The sequence below is a fragment of the Mercenaria mercenaria genome, chromosome 18, assembly GCF_021730395.1.
Source record: "Mercenaria mercenaria strain notata chromosome 18, MADL_Memer_1, whole genome shotgun sequence".
Lineage (NCBI taxonomy): Eukaryota > Metazoa > Mollusca > Bivalvia > Venerida > Veneridae > Mercenaria > Mercenaria mercenaria.
This window is the reverse complement of record NC_069378.1, coordinates 34420656-34441869: the sequence shown is the minus strand read 5'-3', so window position 1 is coordinate 34441869 and position 21214 is coordinate 34420656. Positions and strand designations below refer to the sequence as shown.

At 36.4% G+C, this 21214-nt stretch overlaps 1 protein-coding gene across 1 annotated transcript in view; it reads left to right on the top strand.

Moving 5' to 3' along the window:
* The window catches only part of LOC123539013 (E3 ubiquitin-protein ligase NRDP1-like), a 60818-nt gene that overhangs the window by 13129 nt on the left and 26475 nt on the right, over positions 1-21214 (top strand). Inside the window, exons 2-5 of the mRNA XM_045323472.2 lie at positions 4204-4312; positions 9642-9941; positions 12856-12987; positions 16719-16798. Coding sequence (XP_045179407.1) covers positions 4223-4312; positions 9642-9941; positions 12856-12987; positions 16719-16798 — 602 coding nt within the window. The 5' untranslated portion in view covers positions 4204-4222. The remainder of the gene's footprint in view (positions 1-4203; positions 4313-9641; positions 9942-12855; positions 12988-16718; positions 16799-21214) is intronic.

The window sequence follows — 21214 nt, the reverse complement described above, 5'->3', positions numbered from 1 at the left end:
CCATTTAGATCCAAGTTTTAAGTGAACACTGGTTAAGTCTTATTTGTTATTTCATTTTCAACAAAATTTAAGATGTAAATAACCCTAAATCTCTAAAAAAAGGAGGTCTTTACCCCTAGAAAGCCCCTAACAGGCTTGTCTAGAGGTATGGATCCGTATCCCTAGACACTTCTTTCTGTTTCCCTAAGATAGCAATGTTTCCTAGGTTGAATTTAAACCTTAATCATGTAACTGTCAACGAGTAAAACAGAAGTGTGACTGACAATTTTACAATGGAGGAATGAATTAAACCAAGAAATAAGTTGTCAAAGTTAAAAAGAATTTTGAAATGAATGTTTTAACATACATTATTACATATAACTGATGCTACATTTTTAGTCGATTGTAAAAGCTCATAAGAGCTTATGTTTATTTGTTGTTGTCTTGCCAACTCGAAATAATTCAGTAAACATTTCTCATTACATCCTGTGCAACATAACCTGTAACGTAACATTTCATCTATGCTATCTTCTTGAAACTTATGTTGAAATAAAATGCTTTTTTCTGCACAACCACTGCACACAGCAACAACAGCAATAAAATTGGAACATTTTTTTTTATAATTGTCATTAATTTCACATCTATATAAGCAACAGCATAATTTATTATTATTTAAAGTATATAAAATGCATTCATTGAAAAATACTTAATTCATTTAGACAAATGGATTAATGGACTGCTAGATAACCCCTAGAGGACTGGCTAGTGGTAGGCACCCGATACTGGATGGTGTAGACACTTCCTGAAATTAAATGCATCACTTATTGCTTACATAGATGAACTAACAGGAGAAATGCAGACAGATTGAATCACTTTTATTTGTTCACATTTTTAGCTCTACTATACAAAGTATATGGAGAGCTATCCTACTCACCCTGGTGTTGACATAGGCATCTTTCAAAATCCACAATTTGGTTAGAGTTTTGATGCATTTTCTCTTTTTATGCCCCTGAAGGTGGGCATATTAAAATCGCACTGTCCGTGCATCATGCATCCATGTAAATTTTTGTCCGGGCTGTAACTCTCAGTCTGACATCCATACAGAGATTTTGAAATAACTTCGTGTAAATGTTCACAATAATGAGTTGACGTATCATGTGCAAGACTTTGAGCCCTAGCTCCAAGATTAAGGTCACACTTAGCTTACAGGTCAAAGGTTAAAACTGTGGGTTGGTGTCCAGTCCGTAACCCTGCGGTTTATCACGGGATTTGAAAATAATTTGACACAAATGTTAACCATATTGAGGAATGTCGCGCTTAAGAACAGTTATACGGTTTCCGGTTGATAACTTGAGAACACTCTGGCATAGGATAATAAATTTTGGTACACAGGTGTAACATCTTGGAGTACAGGTCAAGTTCGATTTTGAGGATAGTAGGTCAAAGGTCAAGGTCAAAATGACCCTGAACAGTTTAACGGTTTCACGGTGATTACTTGAGAACGCTTGGGTCTGGGATCATAAATTTTGGTACACAGGTGTTACATGATAAAATACAGGTCAAGTTCAACTTTGAGGTCAGTAGATCAAAGGGAAAGGTCACAATGACCCGAAACAGTTAAACAGTGTCTGAACACTTTGGGCCTAGGATCATGAAAATTGATAGGGAGGTTGGTCTGGCCAGCAGATGACCCCTATTAATTTTTTTGGTCAGTAAGTCACAGGTCAAGGTCACAGTGACCTGAAACAGTTACACAGTTTTCAGACGATAACTTCTGAACGCTTGGGCCTAGGATCACAAACTTAATAGGGAATGGCCAGCAGATGACCCCTATTAATTTTGAGTTCAAAAGATCAAAGGTCAGAGTGACGGGAACTTTTAAACCATTTCCAGACAATAACTTGAGAACCATTGGGCGGAGGATCATGGAACTTCAGAGGGAGGTTGATCATGACCAGCAGCAGTCTGACAGCAGATGACCCCTGTTGGTTTTGAGGTCAAAGGTCAAGCAAATTCGGCTTGACATTGGTGTAGTTTAGTGACAAGGCAGGGTTATATAACAATTACAAGGTTGGGTTATAATTCATCTCTCCTGTGACAATACTAGTTGCCCCTGAAATAGTAAAAAACTGCACATTTCGCCTTGCGACACACCTAGCTCAAAAAGTATTTGATATAAATTGACGAAACATGGCATGAGTCTTTATCATGACATGAACTTGTGCACCTCTTATTTTTCCATCTGGCTCCACCCCCTATTTCCAAAGTTATGGTCCCTGAAATGGTCAAAAATGCACATGTTTTAAATATCAGATAACTTGCCTAGCTCAAAAAGTATTTGATGTAAATTCATGAAATCTTGGATGAGTCTTTAACATGATGTGACCTTGCACACTTGGCATTCTTCTTGAGTTTTTGATGCTAATTACATAGTTACGGCCCTTGAAATAGCCAAAATTGTGTATTTTTTGTTTTTGATACTCAAAGCTCAAGAAGTATATCGCCTAGAATATATGAATTCTGCATAATTATAAAGTGTTTGTTGAACTTGAGGCTATACCCACTAAAGACTGCAAACATTTGAATTGTTGCCCCTTATTTGTGATAAATGTACCAGTGGGGGCACACCCTGTGTCCTACAGACACATTCTAGTTTTTATTGTAGTTCTACTACTAGCACTAGTTGAGTGACATCTTTCCTGTTAATATTTGTTGTTTATACCACAAAGTGAAAATAGCCTATAGTATTTTGATAGTATTGTTACCCACTCTCATTGTATGTCATAGTATAACTAATACATGTACACATGTCAGTGCTCCAGCTAGGATTAAAAAAGGGCAGGGTGCTGGCACTGAAAAGGGCACTTCTGGGGTGGTGGTCGGTCCGGGAACGGGGCCCCCCTGGGAAAAAAATATAACTGGTCCATGCATACAGTGCATTTTAACATACTTTAGGCATGGAATTTGGCATAATTTAGGCATGTTTTTTGGCACACTTTAGGTATGGTCTTTTAATAGGCTATGTCTGTCATGTCTAATGCACCTATTTATTAACTAAAAATTCTGCTGTTTGTATTTTACTTGGCATTGATTTTCAACTTGTAACATTTCTTTGTAATTGCATACTGAATAACAATATCTATGTGTTTAGGCCTATTTTACTTGTTACAATTTCAGTACACATCTTCTCCATGTAGGCTACTTGATATTTATAAATTTATACCTGCAACATATTATATACAGAAAATAAAGTTTAAACTTCCACTTAAATAAATGAAATCAGGCAAAGTTTTTAACTTACAACAGTCTAAAAGCAAGTTTAGCACTTGTAATAGACATATTCCTGGTATCCAAAATTTTATATCCGGATATGGTTACACTTTTTTCTAAAAGTCGTTGAATGTCCAGTTTAAACAATATTTTTGAAAAAATATTATGATGCAAAGACAGTTTAACAGCATTTCACAGTATCTGACATTAAAGTGTACCCTGTCATTACATCTAAGTAAACTAATTCCAAAGAAATCTTCATGAAAAATCGGCAATTTCACAAAGCAGACGACAACTTACTTTCGATTTCAAAAACTTGTAAAACGATAAAATCAAAATATTTTCCTATTTAAATTTGATTGTGATCGATTTTTATTAATTACATATAAATGTCTGTTGTCTGGACTTAAGTTTCAGTTGTGTATAAAGGGGTATTTACGACTATATTACCGAAAACGAAAGTACACTTTGACAGGTGGCGCTAAATGATAATGATTTCAGACTGGTTTGCAAACTGTTTTAACACTAAGGTTCAATGATTTTAATGCTAGTGGAGCAGTCTAAAATATCATGGTCTGCCTCGGGCACGATTACAGCAGGTAATTGTTTAATTGTTTGCTAATTATGTCAATGCCCCCCGGCGTGTATCACTCGATAAAAAGGGGGCAAAAAAGCAGTATATTATAATCACTGAGGCAAAAAAGGGAAGTTTGGCTAAAAAAAAGAAATGAATGGTTGTAAAACGGGCAGGGTGCCTGGCGGGGCAACAGGGCGGAACGAATTTCGGAACGGGCGATGCGCCCTGCTGTAAATAGCTAGCTGGAGCACTGCATGTAAAATGCCTACGAGTATCATTTCTATCAGCGATAGTACTAGAAGTAACTTATTTAAACATTCCACTGTTTGAAACTACCATTTAGAGTAACAAACTAAATGCAAACTTTTCTGTTGTAGGCATGATATGTGAGGGAGGATGGGTTACGAGGTGAACAGATTTGAGGGTGATGTTGATGAGGAACTGATATGTCCAATATGTAGTGGAGTTCTTGAGGAACCATTGCAGGTATGTGGACCAAATAAAACATTAATGTGGCTGGCATAAATGTAGTAGCCAGATGTCATTTAAATTGCATGCACAAAGTGAGCTGACAGTGAAGCAAAACCTCCTTTATTACATGCACAAAGTGAGCTGACTGCGTAGCCAGCTGTCCTTTACATTAAATTCACAATATGAGCTGTATAGCCAAAAGTCCTTTACATTACATGCACAAAGTGAGTTGGCTATGTAGCCAAATGTCCTTTACAATGTATGCACAAAGTGAGCTGACTGCATAGCCAGATATCTTTTACATTATATTCGCAAAGTGAGTTGGCTATGTAGCCAAATGTCCCTTATATTACATGCACAAAGTGAGCTGACTGTATAGCCAGCTGTCATTTACATTACATTCACAAAATGAGCTGGCTGCATAGCCAGCTGTTCTTTACATTACATTCACAAAGTGAGCTGACTGCGTAGCCAGCTGTCATTTACATTACATTCACAAAATGAGCTGGCTATGTAGCCGAATGTCCTTTATATTACATGCACAAAGTGAGCTGACTGTTTAGCCAGCTGTCCTTTACATTACATTCACAAGATGAGCTGGCTGCGTAGCCAGCTGTCATTTACATTACATTCACAAAATGAGCTGGCTGCATAGCCAACTGTCATTTACATTACATTCACAAAATGAGCTGACTGCATAGCCAGACATCTTTTACATTGCATTCACAAAGTGAATTGGCTATGTAGCGAAATGTCCTTTACATTACATGCACAAAGTGAGCTGGCTGTGTAGCCATATGTCCTTCACATTATATGCACAAAGTGAGCTGACTGCTTAGCCAGATATTCTTTACATTACATTCACAAAGTGAACTGGCTATGTAGCCAAATGTCCTTTACATTATATGCACAAAGTGAGCTGACTGCGTAGCCAGATATCCTTTACATTACATCCGTAAAGTGAGTTGGCTATGTAGCCAAATGTCCTTTACATTATATGCACAAAGTGAGCTGACTGCGTAGCCAGATATCCTTTACATTACATTCGCAAAGTGAGTTGGCTATGTAGCCAAATGTCCTTTACATTATATGCACAAAGTGAGCTGACTGCGTAGCCAGATATCCTTTACATTACATCCACAAAGTGAGTTGGCTATGTAGCCAAATGTCCTTTACATTATATGCACAAAGTGAGCTGACTGCGTAGCCAGATATCCTTTACATTATATCCACAAAATGAGTTGGCTATGTAGCCAAATGTCCTTTACATTATATGCACAAAGTGAGCTGACTGCGCAGCCAGATATCCTTTACATTACATCCACAAAGTGAGTTGGCTATGTAGCCAAATGTCCTTTACATTATATGCACAAAGTGAGCTGACTGTGTAGCCAGATATCCTTTACATTACATTCGCAAAGTGAGTTGGCTATGTAGCCAAATGTCCTTTAGATTACATGCACAAAGTGAGCTGACTGCGTAGCCAGATATCCTTTACATTACATTCGCAAAGTGAGTTGGCTATGTAGCCAAATGTCCTTTAGATTACATGCACAAAGTGAGCTGACTGCGTAGCCAGATATCCTTTACATTACATTCACAAAATGAGCTGTCTGTGCAGTACAACCAGATGTCCTTTAAGTAAAATGCTTCTGAAGCTACAGCAAAGAAATTTGGACCACATGTATAATGCTTGATTCAGATTTCAATACTTCTCTTTAATATTCTTAACTCTGACTACCGACCCAGGGCTCCAGAATAGATGCGTATTGGCGTAAAATACGCTTTGAAATAATGCATATACGCATGTCTTATAATTTTAAAGGGTATAGAAACGTATGTGAAATTACAGAAATGAACACAATGACTTTTTACCAGCGTAAAAAACAAAACCTGAATCGTCTTGATGCTTAATGTAACATAGCAAAGTCAGCATTAATTCTCCCACATTGAACGTACACATGCATTGAATCGTATTCTATAAACTTAGGTATACACTTAGTGCGTGCATAAATCAAACAGCTAGGAATTAATATTGATGGTACAGTAGTGAATTTTAAAGCTGTGTCCATTTAAAGTATCAACTTCCGGTGCGGAGTAAGCAACAAAAATGTCTCTTTCTTAGAATGTGAAAATTGAACAAACACTCTACACATTATTTAAACCAACAAAAATTATCCCCAAAACAGTTAAAGGTATATTGATTATTGAATATATTCTACAGGATTCAATAGTGAGTGTGAAGCCAAAGCAAACCAAGAGAGAAAAAGAATCAAAAACTTGAATACTTGAAATTGAACTGCAAACAAAACCATGGGTGTTACACTCAAGAAATATGTTATAAAACTGATTTTTTAGCTTGACTATTTATTCTACTCACCCTGGCGTCTGTGTCGGCTTCGGCGTCACACCTTGGTTAAAGTTCGTAAGTACATACAGCTATCATTTAAGACATATAGCTTTGAAACTTATTTTTTCTTTTTCTAGGTCAATTACCAACCTCACTGGGCCAAGTTCCATAACTCTGACGTGTATTTTGGGCAAATAATGCCCCCTTTTGGACTTAGAAAATCCTGGTTAAAGTACATACAGCTATTACTTAAGGGCATATAGATTTTAAACTTATTTTTTCTTTTTCTAGATCAATTACCAACCTTACTGGGTCAAGTCCCATAACTCTGACATGTATTTTGAGCAAATTATGCCCCCTTTTGGGCTTAGAAAATCCTGGTTAAAGTTTTACATGCAAGTTAATATCACCAAAACTAATGCAAATATTGAATTGAAACTTCACATGTGTCTTCGGCGTTATAAAACTAATTGATAGCATCAAGTCCCATAACTCTGGCCTGCATTTTAACCAAATTATGCCCCCTTTTGGACTTAGAAAATCCTGGTTAAAGTTTTGCGTGCAAGTACATACAGCTATTATTAAAAGGCATATAGATATGAAACTTACTTTTTCTTTTTCTAGATCAATTACCAACCTCACTGGGTCAAGTCCCATAACTCTGACATGTATTTTGGGCAAATTATGCCCCCTTTGGACTTAATAATCCTGGTTAAAGTTTTGCGTGCAAGTACATGTCATACAGCTATTACTTAAAGGCATATAGATTTGAAAGTTATATTTTTCAGTTTCTAGATCAATTACTAACCTCACTGGATCAAGTCCCATACCTCTGACATGTATTTTGGGCAAATTATGTCCCCTTTTGGACTTAGTAAAGCTTTACATGCAAGTTACTATCTCCATAACTAATGCAGATATTGAATTGAAACTTCACATGTGCCTTCGGGGTTATAAAACTAATTGATAGCATCAAGTCCCATAACTCTGATATGCATTTTGGTCAAATTATGTCCCCTTTTGAATTTAAAACTCTTTTGATATTTTAACATTTTGGGTAATATTTTGCTGCTTCTGGGACAGTATTTCGAATAGTCGAGCTTGGCTGTCTTACAGACAGCTCTTGTTTTTTTCATCACATTTACAATTTTTCAGGAGTAAAATTACTCCTATTCAATTTCAGATTTTACTGTTTTACTGAATTTACTCGTTCACAAAAATTATGATGAGTAAATACTCATAGGCCAAAAAAATTATCTGGAGCCATGTGACCTACTTCCTTGTGTTTGAAGGTACAGCAAAGAGATTCGGATCACCTGTACCATTTTTTAACAGAATTCAGTAGTTGTATTTAATAATCTCTACCATGACATACTCACCCCTTTTTTTTTTTTTTTTTTTTTTTTTTTTTTTTTTTTAGTACTAGATTATTGCTTAATTTCGTAATCGATACTTGGGACACTGAACATGTACCAGTTAACTGTTGCACCTTCCCTACTGCAAACATTCAAATTATTGCCCCTTATTTGTGACAAAATGTACCAGTGGGGGCACACCCTGTGTCCTAGTTTGTGTTATATTTCTTGAAGTTCCATTGATTACTTTGTTATGTGAGACTTTATGGATTGTTAAACAATTACAGGAGATAACTCTGAAGTTGCTGAAGTGATCCTAAGTTGGGCATGCACCACCACCCTGTAGTGATTTACATTTGTTCAAAAATCCATAAAGATCCATTAAAAGGTTACTTAGGTACAGTTAAAGAAAAACATAGTTTACCAAATCAAGGGGAAAAACTCTTGCTTTTGCTGGCTCAAAAGAGATCATTTTAAATGTGAGCAAGGGTACATAAGGTTTAGTTTTTCTAGCTAAAGTACTTTTTAATTGATAACTAAGCATTTTCAACTTCAGACAACTCCTGGATGACTGAATTAACAGCAAATTTGTGTTGATTCACCTTGGGATTAATATGTCCACCTCTGTTATTATATATATCACAGTAAACTTTAATATTATGTATTCACAGTTCCACTGATTTTCATTATCTAATTAGCCAGAAAGATTGGTGAGAATGGTGAGTTTACTTCTTTCAGCATGATGAGAGAGAAAATAATTTATGTTATTATTTCAATATTAGGATAAGAAAAAACTGGTTGAATCATTACAATGGCTCTCAAAATAGAAAAAATGCATTGAAGGTCAATGGTCATTTTAGTCAGCTTAAATCAAAGGCATTAATCCTTTAATCCTTGAATTGTTGAAAAGTGTGTATTGCACTTAATCTGGGAATAAAAAGCTTAGACGTGAAGTAAATATGTTGATATTAGTATTGCAAGGTATTGAGTAAGTTACTACAGGATTCGTCTTCTGTTTTGACAGGACTATTCAATTTAGGAGGATTACATGTAAATTAAAGATACACTGGAATACATGTTTTGCTAATATCAAGGAATATTTTTGATATTATTTTGTGCGGAGTACATGTAATACAGGTAATTGGTATATGTGCCATTTAGTATATGTTTCAGCGGTGTTTTAAACTTTACTTATTTTGCAATTGACGATTAATTCAAAAATTGAACTGACGTTAATTATGAGATTGAATGTTTCCACAGACTCTTGTTGAAAAAATATAGATTATGGCAGGTACAACATTGTTTTGTTATTGTTAGGCTTCTAGAAGAAGCAACAAAGTTTACTGTGTTGAGAGTCTTTAAGGGAGCCAAAACATGTGTCATATTTACCTCCACTGTGCCCAGTCAAGACAAGTTCAACTGGAAGTGTAACCAATTTTAAGAAATCACCCAGCACTGAACACTAGTGGGAATATCAATCTCGACTGGAAATTGAAACTTGTCTCTAGCATTGTTGTCCAACCAGCTACCAAGTTGTCAGTTTAGTTTATAATTTTCTTATCTGTTTACTTTTCATAGACAAACCTATTATACAGCATTTTTGTACAATTTGAAATATATTTTACGACATTCTTTTCAGGCCCCAGCATGTGAACATGCATTCTGTGCATCTTGTATTCAAGAGTGGTTGACGAGACAACCCACCTGTCCAGTAGACAGGAATCCTATCACACCCAACCAGCTTAAACCGGTTCCTCGAATTCTACGTAATCTTCTGTCCCGCCTCCACATTACATGCGATAACGCAGGATATGGTTGTACGGTGGTTGTGAAACTCGACATGTTACCCAATCATCTAAATGAGTGTGAGTTTAATCCAAAGAAACCAGTCCACTGTGACCTGGGTTGTGGACTGGTTGTACCAAAAGATGAACTCAAGGTGAGTTATTAAGAGATATAAACTAGATTGTAAACTGATTGTACCAAAAGATGAAATCAAGATGAGTTATTGAGAGAAAGCCAGTCCACTGTTAATTTGTTGGTGAACTAATTGTACAAAAAGATGAAATCAAGGTGAGTTATTGAGAGAAAGCCAGTCCACTGTTAATTTGGTTGTGAACTAATTGTACCAAAAGATGAAATCAAGGTGAGTTATTGAGAGAAAGCCAGTCCACTGTTAATTTGGTTGTGAACTAATTGTTTCAAAATATGAAATCAAGGTGAGTTATTGAGAGAAAGCCAGTCCACTGTTTATTTGTTTGTGAACTAATTGTACAAAAAGATGAAATCAAGGTGAGTTATTGAGAGAAAGCCAGTCCACTGTTAATTTGGTTGTGAACTAATTGTACCAAAAGATGAAGTCAAGGTAAAGAGAAAGTCAGTCCACCCCTGAATTGGATTTTAAACTGGTTGTAACAAAAGATGAACGAGGCAAGTTATTACTAGAATGTCAGTCTGCTATGGACTGGTTGTACCAAAAGATGAACTCAATGTTAGCTATTAAGAGAAAGTCAGTTTACTGTGAGCGGCCACAAAAGCTTAAAATAGAAAATCCTTTAAGCAAGTACTTCACGTTGGTGATGGATCTTCATCAAACTTGATTAGAAGCATCCTTTCATAGGCCTTTTCAAATTTTTTCAATTGATTTTGCTTAACTGAACTGCCAGAACTTAAAATACAAAAGCATTGACTTAATTTTATGAACTAATCTTGAAGTTAGTTCGAATATACCGTATCTCCGGAATTTCTTTTATGATAGTTCTTAGTGTTGTATATGTATTTCTGGCCATGTTGTTGGAAGCAATGTATAAACTTTTGAGTTAACCAGAATGTGACATCAGGCTGACTCAGAGCTCTGAAAACAGTTGTGTAAAAAGTCAAGCAGGTGGCTTCAGAAATGGAAAACCTCTTTTGATTAAATACTCTTTTAGGACTTACTTTATTCTGGCTATTCAAAATGTAATTTTTAGCTCACCTGTCACAAAGTGACAAAGTGAGCTATTGTGACCGCTTGATGTCCATTGTGCGTAGTGCGTCGTCCGTCAACAATTTCTAAAAAAATCTTCTTCTTGAAAACCACTGGGCAGAATTACACTAAACTTTACAGGGATGATCCTTGGGTGGCCCCCTTTCAAAATTGTTCAAAGAATTGAATTCCATGCAGAACTCTGGTTGCCATGGCAACCGTACAACCGTAAGGAAAAACTTTAAAAATCTTCTTCTCAAAATCCAGAAACCCTAGAGCTTAGATATTTGGTGTGAAGCATTGCCTAGTGGACCTCTACCAAATTTGTTAAAATCATGACCCCGCGGTCAAAATTGACCCTGCCGGAGGGGTCATATGATTTTACATAGGGAAATCTTAAAAAAATCTTCTTCTCAAAAACCAGAAGCCTAGAGCTTAGATATTTGACATGTAGCATTGCCTAGTGGACCTCTAGTAAAGTTGTTCAAATCATGACACTGGGGTCAAAATTGACTCCGCCCCAGGGGTCACTTGATTTTACATAGATTTCTATAGGAAAATCTTCAAATTTTAAAAAAAAATAAAGCAGAAGGCCTAGAGCTTAGATATTTGACATGTAGCATTGCCTAATGGACCTCTAAAAAATTTGTTCAAATCATGACCCTCAGGGTCAAAGTTGACCCCGCCCCAGGGGTCACTTGATTTTACATAGGAAAATCTTCAAAATTTTTCTAAAAAAAAGCCAGAAGGCCTAGAGCTTAGATATTTAACATGTAGCATTGCCTAGTGGACCTCTACAAAATTTGTTCAAATCATGAACCCCGGGGTTAAAATTGACCCCGTCGCAGGGGTCACTTGATTTTACATAGTAAAATCTTCAAAAACTTTCTAAAAATAAACCAGAAGGCCTAGATATTTGACATATAGCATTGCCTAGTAGACTTCTACAAAATTTGTTCAAATCATGACCCCCGGGGTCAAATTGACCCTGCTCCATGGGGTTACTTGATTGTACATAGAAAAATCTTCAAAATTTTCTAAAAATAAGCCAGAAGGCCTAGAGCTTAGATATTTGACATGTAGCATTGCCTCGTGGACCTCTACAAAATGTGTTCAAATCTTGATCCCCCCCCCAAAATTGACCCAGCCCCAGGGGTTTCTTGATTGTACATAGGAAAATCTTCATAAATTTGCTAAAAATAAACCAGAAGGCCTAGATCTTAGATATTTGAAATATAACATTGCCTAGTAGACTTCTACAAACTTTGTTTAAATCATGACCCCTGGGATAAAATTGGCCCCGCCCAAGGGGTTACTTGATTGTACATCGGAAAATCTTCAAAAAAAAATTCTAAAAATCATCAGTTTGACATTTGAGTAGCTCATACTACTCAGGTGAGCGATCCAGGGTCATAATGACCCTCTTGTAATATTTTATATGCCCATTCTGGAAAATTTTTATAAACTAAACTGATGGCACATGCGTCTGTCTGTCTTTCCATCATGATCCGTTGAAATATTGTTTTCATGCTACATGTACTTGTAATTGATACCAGTGATGAGACACTATGACTTGACTCATTTTCGAATGTCATATATTCAAGGTCAAGGTCATAGTGGTCACGAATTCTGATTTCTTGTCTTGGTTATATCTTTGAGCATTTAAGCATTTGTGTTTTTCATACTGAACACATTTGTAATATTCTTGATACATTGTGTCATACTTATATTCACAATCTAATAGTCATGGTCAGATGAGCAATTTAGGGCAGTTATTGTCCTCTTGAAATTGTTTTTAAATTCTTGCGGTTTTAGATACACTTCCTCTGCATTTACTATGCATAGATGATGTAAGTGAGTTTTATTGTACTATTCTTGTTAATTTCAGGACCATAACTGTGTGCGAGAGTTACGCAACCTTGTCAATCAGCAGACACAGAAAATGGCAGAGATGCAGACGGAAATAGCTGAACATAAACTTCAAATAAATGAGCAGAAACGGGAACTTCAACTCTTAAAGGTAAGTTTTATGGTCTAAAATTAATTAGTTCACCTGAACACTTTCCAGGATCGTTGGATTTCTGTCACCCATACACAGTATCTTTCAAGAACATTCCCTTAACCACCAAACCAATTTTATAAACTTCACAGCAAGGTTCCTTTGGTGGTCCCCTTTCGGTTCTTTCAGATCTAGGATCCATGCATAATTCTGGTTGTCATGAAGAGAAAATTTAAAAATCTTCTCCTCAGAAACTGTAATATATGATTTTGAAGTTATTTCAGATAAATATTCCTTCTAATTCATTCTAATTTGTTAAAAAGCATGTCCACCAGATGGGGATAGTTTTTAGCTCACCTGTCACAAAGTGACAAGGTGAGCTTTTGTGATCGCGCGGTGTCCGTCGTCCGTGCGTGTGTCCGTAAACTTTTGCTTGTGACCACTCTAGAGGTCACATTTTTCATGGGATCTTTATGAAAGTTGGTCAGAATGTTCACCTTGATGATATCTAGGTCAAGTTCGAAACTGGGTCATGTGCCTTCAAAAACTAGGTCAGTAGGTCTAAAAATAGAAAAACCTTGTGACCTCACTAGAGGCCATAATTTTCAATGGATCTTCATGAAAATTGGTCAGAATGTTCACCTTGATGATATCTAGGTCAAGTTCGAAACTGGGTCACGTGCCTTCAAAAACTAGGTCAGTAGGTCTAAAAATAGAAAAACCTTGTGACCTCTCTAGAGGCCATATATTTCAAAGATCTTCATGAAAATTGGTCAGAAGGTTCACCTTGATGATATCTAGGTCAAGTTCGAAACTGGGTCACGTGCATTCAAAAACTAGGTCAGTAGGTCAAATAATAGAAAAACCTTGTGACCTCTCTAGAGGCCATATTTTTCATGGGATCTGTATGAAAATTGGTCTGAATGTTCATCTTGATGATATCAAGGTCAAGTTCGAAACTGGGTCACGTGCATTCAAAAACTAGGTCAGTAGGTCTAAAAATAGAAAAACCTTGTGACCTTTCTAGAGGCCATATATTTCACAAGATCTTCATGAAAATTGGTCAGAACGTTCACCTTGATGATATCTAGGTCAAGTTCGAAACTGGGTCACGTGCGGTCAAAAACTAGGTCAGTAGTTCTAAAAATAGAAAAACCTTGTGACCTCTCTAGAGACCATATATTTCATGAAATCTTCATGAAAATTGGTCAGAATGTTCTCCTTGATGATATTTAAGTCAAATTCGAAAGTGGGTCACGTGCCATCAAAAACTAGGTCAGTAGGTCAAATAATAGAAAAACCTTGTGACCTCTCTAGAGGCCATATTTTCCATGGGATCTGTATGAAAGTTGGTCTGAATGTTCATCTTGATGATATCTAGGTCAAGTTCGAAAGTGGGTCACGTGCCATCAAAAACTAGGTCAGTAGGTCAAATAATAGAAAAACGTTGTGACCTCTCTAAAGGCCATATTTTTCAATGGATCTTCATGAAAGTTAGTCTGAATGTTCATCTTAATGATATCTAGGTCAAGTTCGAAACAGGGTCATGTGCGGTCAAAAACTAGGTCAGTAGGTCTAAAAATAGAAAAACCTTGTGACCTCTCTAAAGGCCATACTTGTGAATGGACCTCCATAAAAATTGGTCAGAATGTTCATCTTGATGATATCAAGGTCAGATTCGAAAGTGGGTCACGTGCCGTCAAAATGTAGGTCAGTAGGTCAAATAATGAAAAAACGTTGTGACCTCTCTAGAGGCCATATTTTTCATGGGATCTGTATGAAAGTTGGTCTGAATGTTTATCTTGATGATATCTAGGTCAAGTTTGAAACTGGGTCAACTGCGATCAAAAACTAGGTCAGTAGGTCTTGAAATAGAAAAACCTTGTGACCTCTCTAGAGGCCATACCCTTGAATGGATCTTCATGAAAATTGGTCAGAGTGTTCACCTTGATGATATCTAGGTCAAGTTTGAAACTGGGTCACGTGCCTTAAAAAACTAGGTCAATAGGTCAAATAATAGAAAAACCTTGTGACCTCTCTAGAGACCATATTTTTCAATGGATCTTCATGAAAATTGGTCAGAATTTTTATCTTGATAATATCTAGGTCAAGTTCAAAACTGGGTCACATGAGCTCAAAAACTAGGTCACTATGTTAAATAATAGAAAAAACGACGTCATACTCAAAACTGGATCATGTGGGAAGAGGTGAGCGATTCAGGACCATCATGGTCCTCTTGTTTCTGTGTGGCCATATTGAAAATTTCCTTTCTGAAACAGTTTGCATGATTTTAAAATAATTTCACAGCAGATTCCTGGCGCTCTTCCTGTTTCATTAAATGACATGGCTGCCAGGGTTGGGCTGGTTTTCTGTATGTTACAATATGGAAACTTTGGAAATCTTGGTTAGTTTCCCAATATGGCTACAACCAGAAGGCAAAGGTTTAATAATCTTCTCAGAAAACGCGGTTCCAGTTTCAAAGTAATTTCACAGCATTGTAACTTACGTGACCTTTTACCAAATTTCCATTTTGGCCAGGGCTGGATGGTGGAAGGGGAGGGGAGTATTGTTGGATGTTGGAGCTAGTTTCCCTATATTTTACACAGTTGGTTTATTTTAATGACCCTTTACAGAATTTTATTAAAGTTTTCATGTTTCATTCAAAACTCAAAGCCATCAGAGTTAAAGTAGAAAGATCTTTTAAAAATTAGTCTTTAACTATTGGTCTAATTTTAAAAGCATTTCCACAGAAATTTTCCATAAGTGACCTTCTACCAAGAATGTGTTTATTATTTTGATTTGTCAAAAATCAAGGGGCATGTTTATTTTCTTTTATTTGTATTATAGTGGAGCCTTTAACAATCAGCTTGTCAGATACTTCTGACCCAGTTTTTAAATTATTTGACAAGAATATTCCTTGGTTGATCCCCTTCCAAAAATACTAAAATATTCTGATTCATCAAGAAGTGCCAGAGTGCATGTTCAGCTTTCCCCATTTGTATGTAGTTGAAGTTTCAAAAAAAAAAAAATTGTCTGAAACCGCTGGTTTGATTTTAAAATATTTTAAGACATATACATATATTCTCTTTGGGCAAACCTCTGTCTAGATTGTGAATACATTTTGATTAGTCAAAAAAACATTGGAGCTATAAATTGAAAAAATGTCAACTAACTTCATCTCTTAAACTGCTTGTCAGAATCTTAAGCAATTTCATTGAAATGATTCTAGGTAACAGTCTTTCAAGTTTGCACAAATCAATTTTTCTCTGATTAGTAAAAACTTAAACAACATAAACATTTTCTTGACAGAAAATTATTTCACACAGGTATCTCTTGATGATTGTTCAGGTGAGCATCTTGGGGCCATAATGACTCTCTTGGTTATTCTTGGTAGGAATAAGTAGATAAAAAATGTGCATACATATATGTTTGTAACTAAAATTATATACCTATATAAAGGTATGTGGGGTTTTGGGATATATGTGTGTCAGATAAGAAAATGAGCCACACCATGAGAAAACCAACATAGCGCATTTGCGACCAGCATTTGATCCAGACCAGTCTGCATCAGCACAGTCTGGTCAGGATCCATACTGTTCATTAATGGTTTCTATGATTGCAAAAGGCTTTGAAAACAAACATCATGTATTCTGACAAAACTGCATGAATGCGCAGGCTGGTTTGGATTCATGCTGGTCGCAAATACACTATGTTGGTTTTCTCATGGTACGGCTTTATTATATGTATTGCAGGAATATATGCGCTCTATGAGGGTATCCAATCCTAGGATGAGAGAAATTCAGACAGAAATGGAACAGTCTGACATTGTTAGGTGAGTGGTAACATGTATGATAGTCAGATTAAGAAGGATTTATGGAATATATATTTTACAGGGTTAGGATTCAACAATTTTTATGCCCCGGAAGGGAGGCATATAGTTTTTGAACCGTCTGTCCGTCTGTCGGTCTGTCCGCAATTTTTGTGTCCGGTCCATATCTTTGTCATCCATGGATGGATTTTCAAATAACTTGGCATGAATATGTACCACAGTAAGACGACGTGTTCCGCACAAGACCCAGGTCCGTAGCTCAAAGGTCAAGGTCACACTTAGACATTAAAGGATAGTGCATTGATGGGCGTAAAGTTTACGCCCATTTCAGGTGCCGTGTATTTTTCGAAGATCTGATCCCATATAAGCGTTCTCTGAACTTTATAACAAACTATATCTATTTTTTAGGCTTTAAAATTTTATCCTTATTACAGAATTGCTCTTTAAAAACATGCTCTGAATAGTAAAATTATTTCAAGCTCTTGGCAGTGCATTTATCAAATAATACAAAGTTTTTTTTTATCAAAAGCCTATTCTTAAAATGACTACAGACCTGTGTTGGATTCATATTTATTGTACCCCCCGACAACAAAGTTGTAAGGTGGGGTTGGGTATACTGGTTTCAGGTTGTCTGTCTGTCGGTCCGTCTGTCCGTAGACACAATCTTGTGCGGTCAATCTCTCCTTATCCCCTTGACAGAATTTAATCAGTAACAACAGTAGTTGTGCATGGGGCATGTTAGGTTCTTTCAGAATAAAAGTTTAATTTTATTATGTTTTAATATGTTTGTATTAATGTATTCTTTCTCATGTACGTATGTATTTATGTTGAGGCCCATATGTAAGACTGGTTTCCAAATATGTTTGCCTCATAAAATAAAGTCTGTCATTATTATTATTATTAAATCCTGTGTGAAACTGCTGGCCTGATTTTAGAATAAATGTACACAAGTAGTCCTTATTTCACCCTTAACTAAGATTGTTGTCACCCCGACAACAAAGTTGTAAAGGGGTATACTGGTTTCAGGCTGTACGTCCGTCCATCCATCTGTCCGTAGATACAATCGTGTGCGCACCATCTCTGCTCATCCCTTTGACACAATTAAATGAAACTTCACACAAGTGATCAGTAACAACAGTAGTTGTGCATGGGGCATGTTAGGTTTTATTCAGAATTAAAAATGCAGAGTTATGGGACTTTGTTTTATGTTGCTATACTATAAACATAGACACAATCTTGTGCGCACCATCTGTCCTGATCCCCTTGACAAAATTTAATGAAACTTCACACAAGTGATCAGTAACAACAGTAGTTGTGCATGGGGCATGTTAGGCTCTTTCAACAACAAAAATTGCAGAGTTATTGGACTTTATTTTTTGTTACTATACTATATACATAGACACAATCTTTTGCGCACCATCTCTCCTCATCCCCTTGACACAATTTAATGAAACTTCACACGAGTGATCAGTAACAACAGTAGTTGTGCATGGGCATGTTAGGTTCTTTCAACAACAAAAATTGCAGAGTTATGGGACTTTGTTTCTTGTTAACATACTATGTACATACAGTCTGCATAATATTATGCAATCTTGTGCGCGCCTAATCTTCCGAACCCTTGCACACAATTTAATGAAACATCACACAAGTGATCAGTACCAACCCTAGTTGTGCATGGTGCATGTTACGTTCTTTTAGATAATATTCTGCATAATTATTGGACTTTGTTTTTTCTTACTGTGCTGTATACATACAGTCTATATACATACAGTCCATATAATTATGCAATCTTGTGTGCGTCAAATTGCAATGTACTTTGTCAGTGCATGCGGGGGGTACATTCATCACCTTCAGTGATAGCTCTAGTTTCTGATGAGTAAACTTAAAGTCAACAAGGAAAACATAATTTAAATACGTTTGTAGAGCTTTTGTGTCGCTTGGTATGAATACATGTATTTGTGATGTCCCATGGATAGACTGTTTGAATCTTTTATTGGTCGAAGGTGCCGGTGGAATATCTAGCTTGAGGTTAAATGTTTAGGTGCTCTTATGTCTCGGTTGAGTTACTGCGGAACAATACCCGGATGCCAGATATTTTTTGATCTGCATCTTCAGCTAATGGTAGATTTGTTTTCTTGCAAACTGTATTCATCAATCAATAGAAAAAAATAAGATAAAACAAATGTTTTTCTTTTAAGCACTTTATTATTATGGTAGTGTATGAATTTACGCATTCATTCATAAACTTCAGCACTTGAGTGATCTTACACCCCGGGGGTGTAAGACGAATTATAACATACTCGTTTCTATTCCCCGTTAAGTTACACTGGTACCGGAAACGTCAATATTTTTCCATATACTGACGCCTGAATTTCATATCGGGTGCGTGACATAATTCAGTGTGTGTTGTTGCACTATTTTCTTCTATTTAGTTCAGTATTGTCAATCCTATTCAGGCTATTCAACAAATTTATGGTACTTACATTATATTTATACGTGTAGATGAGTATGTAATAAAAAGGTTATTATCTTTGCATCAGGAAATATGCACTCGTTCTTCAGCGGAAGAATATTGCGCTCCTAAAGTCAAGCAATATTTCTGCTGAAGAACTTGTGCATATTTCCCGATACAAAACTAATAACCTATAATTATTCCATAACTGGTTAAGACACTAGAAAATCCTGTCTGGCAGGCAAGAAAATAACTTCAGCAACATACCAAATTAGTTTCATAAAATGGATATTTGCAGGGTATTGAAACACTTCCTAGAATAATATACTGTTGAGAGCTAACTTAAAGTTTTATAAAGAACCAACAACTTAAAATCATTTCCTATCCATATTTTTCATCAATCTATCCTTGATTCTGTGTTTTGTTTCAGTATAAATGTACATAGTGTTGAAAACCATTCAACTAAATTCTTGCTATTTTGTTTTTAGCCCACCTTCATCAGATGGTGGGCTATTCAAATTACTCTGCGTCCGTTGTCCGTCGTCCTTCCGTCAGTCCGTCCGTCCTTCCGTTAACAATTTCTCGTTATCGCATCTCCTCAGAAACTACCTGGGGTATTTTGACTAAACTTTGTCAGAATGATGTATTAGTACCCTAGTTGTGTCCCCCTGAAAATCAGACTGGTTCAACAATTTTTTAGTGAGTTATGGCCCTTTGTTTATTTCTATAATTTACATAGATTTATATAGGGAAAAACTTTGAAAATCTTCTTGTCCAAAACCACAGAGCCTAGGGCTTTGATATTTGGTATGAAGCATCATCTAGTGGTCCTCTACCAAGATGATTCAAATTATTTCCCTGGGGTCTAATATGGCCCCGCCCTGGGGGTCACATGGTTTATATAGACTTATATAGGGAAAAACTTTGAAAAACCTCTTGTTCAAAACCACAGGGCCTAGGGCTTTGATATTTTGTATGTGACATCATCTAGTGGTCTTCTACTAAGATTGTTCAAATTATTCCCCTAGGGTCAAATATGGCCCCGCCCCAGGGGGTCACATGGTATACATAGACTTATATAGCGAAAAACTTTGAAAATCTTCTTGTCCAAACCACAAAGCTTAGGGCTTTGGCATTTGTAATGTAGCATCATCTAGTGATTCTCTACCAAGTTTGTTAAAATTATTCCCCTAGGGTCAAATATGGCCCCGCCCTTGGGGTCACATGGTTCATATAGACTTACATAGGGAAAAGCTTTTAAAATCTTCTTGTCAATAACCTACAACATTCAAATTTGGACCACATGTGTATTTTTGAGTGGCAAGATGAACCTTGACATGAGTTGACCTTGATTTTGACGTAGTGACCTACTTCCACATTTCTGTAGCTACAGCCTTCAAATTTGGACCACATGCATAGTTTTGTGCACTGAAAAAAAACTTTGACCTTGACATTGACCTAGTGACCTGCTTTCACAATTTTGAAGGTACAGGCTTCAAATTTGGACCACATGCATAGTTTCGTGTTCCAAAATGAAATTTGACCTTGATTTTGACCTAGTGACCTACTTTCACATTTCTCAAGCTACAGCCTTTAGATTTGAACCACAAGCATAGTTTTGTGTACTGAAATGAACTTTGGTGTTGAAATTGACCTAGTGACCTACTTTCACAGTTCTGACTGTACAGGCTTCAAATTTGGACCACTTGCATAGTTTTGTGTTCGGAAATAAAATTTGACCTTGATTTTAACCTAGTGACCTACTTTCACATTTCTCAAGCTACAGCCTTCAAATTTGGACCACTTGCATAGTTTTAGTTACCGAAATAAAGTTTGACCTTAAGATTGACCTAGTGACCTACTTGCAGATTTCTCAAACTACAGCCTTCAAACTTGATGCACATGCATAGTTTTGTGTACAAAGAACTTTGTCTTTGAAATTGATCTAGTGACCTACTTTCACATTT